The sequence below is a fragment of the Cupressus sempervirens genome, chromosome 4 (genome assembly GCF_028749045.1).
Source record: "Cupressus sempervirens isolate cs-2001-9-10 chromosome 4, ASM2874904v1, whole genome shotgun sequence".
NCBI classification, from domain to species: Eukaryota; Viridiplantae; Streptophyta; class Pinopsida; order Cupressales; family Cupressaceae; genus Cupressus; species Cupressus sempervirens.
In genome coordinates, this window is record NC_143121.1 from 372721915 (window position 1) to 372731264 (window position 9350).

Consider the following 9350-nt stretch of genomic DNA (forward strand, 5'->3'; position numbering starts at 1 on the left):
GTATTTTTGTAGTGATGCTCAAGTCTGATGTACTAACAATGTTGTCTTATACAGTATTGTTAATACTTTTAATTACTTTGTAATTCTTAGATTCTTATTCCAATAAAAAAAAATAGACTTTGCCATTAAAATAAGAAAACCATATGATCTGGCATGAACTGGCATGAACTTCCATTCCCACACATTTCAAACACAAATGCCTGATCATTACGCAAGACTTATTTTTCACCAGTGGGATGCAGAGGGGCGGCTAGTCCTGATCTTATCTCATTACTATTCCTGTCATAGATAATGATTAACGACTTAGCCAACCGTGGACTCCAAAGATGTCTAGAAACCTCTATTGTGTATATATGTGTGTGAAATACGGATAGCGGTTGAAGCACTTGAAGCACAATGGAGATGAATAGGATTAATTTCAGAGCCGCAGCACTTGCCCTCATTCTGACCAGCTGTATTATCTGGAAGGCCTCTGCAGCAGGAAGCATAGCAATATACTGGGGCCAAAATGGCAACGAAGCCTCTCTCACCCAAACCTGCGCCACCGGTAACTTTAAATACGTCATCCTCGCATTTCTCCCCGTTTTCGGAAACGGCCGCACGCCGCAGCTGAATCTGGCCGGTCACTGCGACCCGTCTTCTGGCGGCTGCAAAAAGCTGAGCGCCGAAATAAAATCATGCCAGCAGAGAAACATTAAGGTGTTTCTTTCGCTCGGAGGCGGCGCTGGAAGCTATTCAATCGCCTCTGCGCAAGATGCACAGAAGGTCGCAAACTATCTGTGGAACAATTATCTCGGTGGGAGCTCTGCGTCGCGGCCTCTTGGCGACGCCGTTTTAGACGGAATCGACTTTGATATCGAGGCGACGACGGGGCACTGGGACGACCTGGCCAGAGCGGTGTCGGCGCTTTCTTCTCGCCGCGGGAAGAAGGTGTTTCTCAGCGCTGCCCCGCAGTGCCCTTATCCTGACGCCTCTCTGGGAAAGGCCCTGCAGACGGGGCTGTTTGATTACATCTGGATTCAGTTCTACAACAACCCGCCTTGCCAATACGCCAACGGAGACGCTTCCAATCTGATAAGGTCGTGGAAAAAGTGGACAACTTCCATACCCAAGACCAGCAATTTCTTTGTGGGGCTTCCTGCTTCCCGTAGCGCTGCAGGCAGTGGCTTCATTCCAGCCGCTGCGCTCAAGTCGAATGTGCTGCCTCAGATCAAGAAGTCGTCCAAATACGCGGGAGTCATGCTCTGGTCGAAGTACGAGGACGGGCAGACTCGGTACAGCTCATCTATCAAAGATTCTGTCTGACATGATAGATGACGTTTGCCTGCGCTCGTATGGTATAGATTGATAATAAACAACTTGGTTAGTCAGAGTTGGTAGTAATGATAGATAATAATAAAGAATTCGAGGCCAGTGAGCTCGGGTTTAAACTTTAAATAATGCTCTTGGTTTCCATGAGCCACGCTACTTGTAGATCGAGGTCTTCGTAAGAGAAATCACCTTTTATCCTCTGGATTCATAATGAGTTCTCCAATAGCGAAGCTACATTAATTAATGTCGGGAAACATAATAATTTATGTTGCACTAGAATTAGGATAAGCCTTCCAAGGGGGCAACGTCTATACAGCCACGAAAATGCACTTCCATACGAAGGAGAGGACTTAGTCAATTTTTTAAAAAGTTAGAAAAAGCAATGTAAAAGAAGTGCATTTTCGTGGCTGTATAGCCACGGGCTTCCAAGGGCCCCTCTAGACTAGGTTATCAAGATGAATAGATTATTAGAATGTTAGTGTTAATGTAGTGGTTGATAACATCGTATAACGCATTCATGAATTATTTGTTTTTGTTAGAGTTTTATATATATCTGTGTATGTTTATTGAATTACAATTTTAATTTTAAAAAGTTGTGTGATAAAATAAAATAGTAAATATATAAATTTATATTATATATTGATATAATGTTCTTTAAGTAATCATAAACTTATATTTAGAGAAAATATAATTCGATGTATCATCATATCCTATGTGTAAATTATAGCATTAACAACTTATTAAGATTATACTAAGTCATATGATATTTACTACATAATGTTGTCATGCCATATATATAATTGATTCAACACTAATTAAAAATATGAAGGTTTGGTAAAAGTACTCCTAACTTAAACAAAATACATATGTTCTAGTATCTTTTAGAAGACTTGCGAGCCTATTTTAAAAGCAAAAAAAATTATTCATAAGCGCATAGGACTAACCTCATTATTCTTACATGGATTATTAATTAGGTCACAAAAATTAATCATGAAAGACCAACTATTAAGAATATTTTTGGGTGTAAAATCACTTTAAACATGGAGAATGAAAATGTTAAGATGTTGAACATGCCACAATATCAACCTATTAGTGTTAATAGTATTTTCCTTTTATAGCACAATTTTTATTTGTCACTCTCAATTCTGTTAAAGAATTGCACTGAAGGCTTTTGGAATAGAGCTTTTTTCCATTTTTTATATTTGTGTAAGATGTTTAAGATTTTTTTTCCCAACAATTTCTCTTGACGTGTTTGGGTCTATGGTTCTTGTGTTTCCTATGTTGAAATCTTGCGAGGAGACATTATTTAGTCTGATGTGAAATATAGGTGGAATTTTTTTTTAAAAGGTTAGCCTAGGGACTATAAGGAACTTTGTACAATACTAAAGATGTTTGGGATATCTTTGATGTTTGCAATACAAGGCCTTATGTGTAAGCTCTAAAGGGTTTTAGTAGCCAACTGAAGATAAAGTTTGTAAATTCATGTTAGGAGGAGCAAGTGATGATTGGTATTGAGAAATTTGTGGTTACATTGAAACTTATTGCTAAGGCAAAAGGGCTTGATTATTTTGGTGATAGAGTGGAGAGAAAGAGCTTCAAAGACTCTAAAAAGTATCAAAAATAATTCTTTAAGAAAGGGGAGAAACATATTATTTTGTCTATTGGTAACAAGTATGCTCGTACCTCCCTCCCTTCTCCATTTCTATAGGTTTATTTATTTATTAAAAAGTTATTCACAATTAAGTATAAGTACACTGTGTTTCATGGCTACCACTTTCCTACTATCAACTACATAAGACATGGGGATAAAATTAATATGTCATTTTTCCTCTCTTTACATGAATATTGAGAAATATGATAGTCCTCCCCTACACTAGGCCTTGATGTTCCTCCTCTACTAGTATGTCTTTAACCATGCCTCTTTTACTAGTAGGAACCTTACATATCTATAGTATGCTCATTAAAATAAAATATCCTTGGCTATTGAGTTAATTAGTAATGAGCTACTTAAGGAGGCTAAAACCACTACCCATAAGAAAAGGATAAATTTGTGAGAAAAGTGGTTAAAGAAAATAGTATCTATGGTATTGTATTGCATGAGAATTTGCTAGCTACTAGGCCCGACCCCCAACAAGTGGAAAGCCCCATCCAGAAAGCTCACCACCTATAATGCTAGAAAGACTTACTCTAAAGGGAAATGCTTCATTGAAAATGGTCAGCAAGACTCTACCAAGGGAGTATAGTTCAAGGAAATAAAAATAATATAATGGATGAAAAAGATAATCAAGGAAATTGTGGAAAACACAGGCCCTGAGAACTTTAAAAAAAGGACAATGAGAAGTCAATAGAGGAAGAATTTTTCCCAGAGATAGACAAAGAGTGCACCCCAAAAGAATAAAAAGATGATGACTTTGAGGGCGAGGATAAAAATATTAGGATAGAGGTAGTGGGTGAGTCTGAAGAGGAAAGGTTCATAAAAATAAGGGTGTTTTTAAGAGTGATTTGGGTCAAATCCCCTAATAAGGTTGAAGTTGGAACCTAAATGAACAACCCGACTTGAGTGGAGAGGAAGGTCAAGTTAACATGGAAATAATCAAAGGGTATTTAGATGCCTTTCATGATATGATCTCTACACTAGAGGAGGTGGTCCCCATGAATGTCTCTCTTAATGACTTGAATAAGGGACTGTCTTCCCAATGCAAGAAATTTTATGGGTTGATGTAGAACATGGTTGTTAGCATCACTATGCGTAGAAGTAAGATCAAGAGGTATGTGAAAAAAAGAACCTCATTGATCTGGATGACTCTAAGAAGGAAGTGGTCGAGAAAGAAAGATGGAAAAAGGATCTGAGCTACCTCACCAAGACTTGGGATGCTTTAGAAAAAATTGAATGATTCTAGTTAATTTTTTCTATTTTTTAATTTTGTGTTGTTTTTAGTGTAAAACTTTTCAAATATGCGATATTATGAGTATATTTTATATTGGTTTTCCACTATTTTCACACAAATATATGGTTAGTAATGATAGGGTGTGTTATTTTTATAAGTTGAATTGGAACTGTATGGTTGTTCTGATTAAATAAAGTGGGAAGGGCCAGAAACCATAACAAAAAAGTAACATCATGTCTAAAATAGACAAGGGATCGTGACTAGTGACCCAACCAAAAATTATTCATAACCAAAACTAGAAACTACATCTAAATAAACACAAAAACTTTAAACTGAACAAAGATGGGTAAAAACAAAAACTCTAGCCATCACAAAGATTTTTTAGATGGGCTAAGCTGCCACTAAGTAAAAAAAAAAATCCTAGTCATGTAATTGGCTTGAACATTCCTAGAATCCAAATCATATGGATATTGTTATCTTCTCTAGATGATAGTTACTATTTAATAAGAAAACTTAGAAGTCATCTCTTTATTTATAATTCTTTAAAGCAATATTGGACTTTATATTTAATATTAATTTTTGTTTGACATTACTTTGCTATGTATTATTTGATCTAGTTTGGTTTATTTTTAATCATTGTATGTGTATGTATGTATGTATGTGTGCATGCATGCATGCATGTTCAACATTACATATTTAATATTACCTAACTTGTTTGACATTAATGCGCCATATACTATAATATCTGGTGTTTTTATTTTCAATATTTCTATTTATTTGACTATCAATAATGAACATAAATAGAAATCATATGTTTTTAAATAAATTTTTTAAGTATGCTTTATATTAGTTGTATATTTTGAAATAATTTATACTATATTATTTTTTAAACGTTTATAAATAGACTTATTAATTTTTAGATTGATCTTATTTGCATACTATCTAAAGTCAGAAAATTGATATTTTTTATAAAGAAGGTAGGGAAGGGCCATAAACGCATAAAACTTTACAATGAACCACTAACTAGCACTGCCCTAAGCCATTACATCCAACAACATGAAAGCAGAATATTGATTGCTACAGCCTAATGTCAAGCCTTGAAACAAAATTATCAAAAGAAACCATGTTCATAGAGTAACTACCATTGAAACCATAAGCTGTCAAGTTCATTTGGTTACTTCTAAGACTATCTATGCTAGTTAGAGAGTCCAAACTTATAAAACATAAAAAAGTAGTCTTAAAAAGTCATAAAGTTAAAATTAACCTTAATTATCTAAACAAAAAACCAAAATCTTGAAATATATTGCACTGAACAAGACCCTAAACTGATAGGCCTTCTTGATAACCTCCCAATCAAAGACTAGCTTGTTGAGATCCTCACTCTAGTTAGGAAGGACCCCTGAACCTTGATCCTCATGATTTTCATTTTTTACCATATGTTTTTTGTTGAGCTTTCTCTTACCCATGAAAACACCAAATACCATTCTCATCATCATTTCTCTCTAAACTCTACAAATTATGGAAACTTTTAGACCAAATTCAATTTTGATGATAGCCTTGGTGAATATACGATTCAATACATCAATTTTTCTTTGGAGAATATCTATGTGGTTCATAAAGTTATTTTCTATGTCCTTCAAATTAGAATTCACAAAGTTGTGATTATTTAAATTGGGAAGTGCCCAAACCCATAACACTTAAAGTAACATCAAGTCCTGATAAGACAACCCAAGGGATCATGTGTAGTGACCCTATCAAACGACTAATAAAAACTAGTACCAACAACAACAACAAAAAAAACCTAAACAAAAATTATTTAGACCAAAACATGCTCAAAATAAATAGAAATCCCAACCATCATAAGAAGTCCTAAAATGGGGCAGGCTGCCGCCAACATAAAGCATAAAAAGTAGAAACTTGCAAAATAATAACACTATGCCTGCCCAAACTAGAAACTGCCACAAACCATCACACCATGCTAACTAGAAAGAACCACCATCAACAAAACCCACATTATCAGGAATTAGCACAAAAATGACAAGGGACCTAAAACTAGCCAGAGGCTCTAGAACATGTATCAGCCCCTTACTTTTGCAACTCCTTGAGCTGGTCCATCAAGGAGAACTTTAGCGAGAAATATTAAACTTGTACAAAACCCTAGGAGGTCTCTTGGTTTCCTTCCTCCTTCCTTGATATCTCCTTCTTAGGTTTCCTCTTTCCCAATCTCTACTCCAACTGATCCTTCAAACTTCAAATTCTTCCTTCCATCTTGGTCTGGGCCGATTTCTTTAGGAGGAAAGACTATTAATTTTCTCCCCCATGGGTTTGTTCCTTCTTAGTAGACAACAAGGCCTTTATCACTTCATTTTCATTTTCCCTAGGAGGAACTTTGTTCTTGATGTCTTCCAATTGTCCTCTAGCTTCTCCCAGTTATTGAGCCTGTCTCCCAACACCTAACCCAATTCCCACCAAACCTCATCCCTATGGCCCCACGTCAAGTTGACTAATTTTATCTACATTTCAGCAAGAACCTCCAACCTATTAATCTTTCTATAGACTACATGTATTTAGAAAAGAATTCAACTAGCCACTGCTTTCAAAATATTATAACAAGATTCTATCTTCGTACAATGCAAGGATAAAGTGTCTAGATCAATTGAACCATTGTTTTTTTTTGGTATAGGGTCACGTTAGGGCTCCCTATACACTTGGGGATTGTTCAGATAGCTTTAATCTACTTAGGGGAGGGGGTGCATTGTTGAACCTAGGGAAATAGAAGTAAAAATATGGGATGACTTATCGAGGGTTCAATCAATTTCAATGGCAGAACAACCTTGCTTTGAATCCTCAAAAAGTACAATGGTGTTGTCTTGATTATCAGGGAGGTCCTTCTTTTATTCTTGTCTTTACTAGAAGGTAGAGTGCTAACCACAAAATTAGAGGTCTTAAGAGTAGCACGAGTGCAATGTTATCTCACCGAGGATGAAATAGCCTCAAAGATCTCTTATTAGGCTCTAGGGCAAGTGATGAGGATCGAAGATTCATATTCCAATGAAATTAATAAAGCCTAAGTAAAAGCCATAGATGTTTCCATCGTGAGCCTTTTACTTTACAATTTTCAAAAGACAAGGATAGGGACGAGTATATCCAAAAAGGAAAATAGAATAAATCACTCCTACAAAAATGAGTCAACATAGGTAATATTGGCTCCTGATTTAATAGTTTCAAAAATAGCCAAGAAACCAGACCAATGCATCTAAGGCCAGCAAATTCCTATGATGGATACACTCGATTGTAGTCTTGGGCCAACTATAAGGCACAACTCCTTCTACTTAAGGCTTTGCAAAACCTAGGCGGGTGGACCTCAGATTCAATTATATGGTATTAGTGCAAAAACATATTCCTAAATCTACTAAGCAGATTTAACCCTTAATTCTCCTATTAACTCATGTAATGACATAGATTTGTAGTAGCTAAATGTAAAACAATCCAATTCATAAGCTGAGTAAGGGCATTCTGTTCTAGTTCTTCAACATAAAATGTAAAGATGATTTGAATTTGATTTGAATTTGATTTGATTTTATGTGGCTGGAGAAAGTGGATGAAAACCAAGTATAGACAATAAGCTAATGATCCTATAGCTGATCAGTACCTGATCCATTAGGAAAATTTATAAATCTCTCTTATGCATTTTTGATATCCTAGGCACATATCCTATGCCAAGACTCCATATTCAAGTCAAACCCCCTTTGACTTCTATGCCATGTGGTGATATCTGATTAGCTCTAACCTGCACAACTGGTGCCACATGTCATCATGTCATTCGTCCACCTCACCACCAACTCACTACCACATGTCAACTTTTTGTTGGGTCACCATGTCACTATGTTAATGGTAATGCATCCTTGCTTTGGCAACATAGCAATAGCTATCGGATGTGCCATGTATCACCATCTGGTGCATCATAGATATTTACTTGCCACTTGTCCTTCTATGGTTGGTCAAAATTCCACATCATCGGTGAGTCACTACACACATTGCCTAGGTACCGCTTGTCCTTTTGTTACTTGCTAATGCTGCCACATCACCTGGTGGGACCCACAACCTCCTCACTAGATCTCCATGGTTTTTTAGTAGGTCGCTCTATCGCATGCTGAAAGCATCACCATTTTTTGTTGGCGACATGGCACCTTCTCAGATTCTTAATTTTTTTGGTGCCTTTCTAACTTTTCTGTTCGGCGATTTTCTACTTTTAACTTACGATCTCATGCCAATGAATTTTGTAACATCTCACCCTTTAAATCTACCCCGTTCAATCTCCCAACCATCATAGCATCACCCACCTTTTCTCTTCATGTCCCAATCATATGGTGGATCATAGCATTGTAGACCCAAATTTCTAGCTTGGTGATCTAACAACAATGGGTTTGTCATAGCATCTCCACCAACAATTTTGACTTTCCCAACCATAGAGAAAAGGATTCATCGTAATATTAGAGCATCACTTTTGATCTCTCTTGATCACATGACAACCACCAAATTTGTAGCATCTTATGCCTTGGATCTTAGCCTCCCAAAAATACGATGTCATCATAACATCTCACATCCCCAGATTTTACTTTACAATCTCACAACTTGTCATAGCATCAGAGTCCTTCAAATTTTTCTTGGCGATCCTACGATTGGTCGTAAGATCATAGATCCTCCTCATTTGGTTTTACGACCTCATGATGAGGCTCTTGGAAATGCCATGTGGCATACTTCAACCTATGTCCTCTTTCAAAATATGTTAACTTCTATGCCAGCTAGCTGCACACACGGGTTCCTCCACGTCCCTCAAAAAACATTATATCTTAAAGACATTTAGTCTTTGTGCCTTGGGTTATTTGAATATTTTTTTAATTTTCCACATCCCCAATGTGGGATAAAACAACTTTGACAGGCCTTTAACATATGCCGCCCTATGCGTGAAGTCAACTCTACCTTTGACTATAGGTTTCTTTCCTAGATTTTTCATGCATGTTTGCTTTACTACATAGTCCTGCACTCCTCCACACATCATATCCTTCCTTGGTGTAGATTCTTAGTTTTTCCTTCAAACATGGGCTGCTATTTAGGCATTTCTTCTTTGCATGGGGTTCTCTCTTTCCA

General features: G+C 36.5%; 1 protein-coding gene across 1 annotated transcript; it reads left to right on the forward strand.

Annotated features, from left to right (window-relative positions):
* The first annotated feature begins 349 nt into the window (after window positions 1-349).
* Window positions 350-1522, forward strand: LOC149561625 (acidic endochitinase-like). Its single transcript, XM_089825209.1, has one exon. It carries the CDS (start codon window positions 397-399, stop codon window positions 1303-1305), a length of 909 nt encoding a protein of 302 aa, XP_089681335.1. The 5' UTR covers window positions 350-396; the 3' UTR covers window positions 1306-1522.
* Window positions 1523-9350: the final 7828 nt, after the last annotated feature.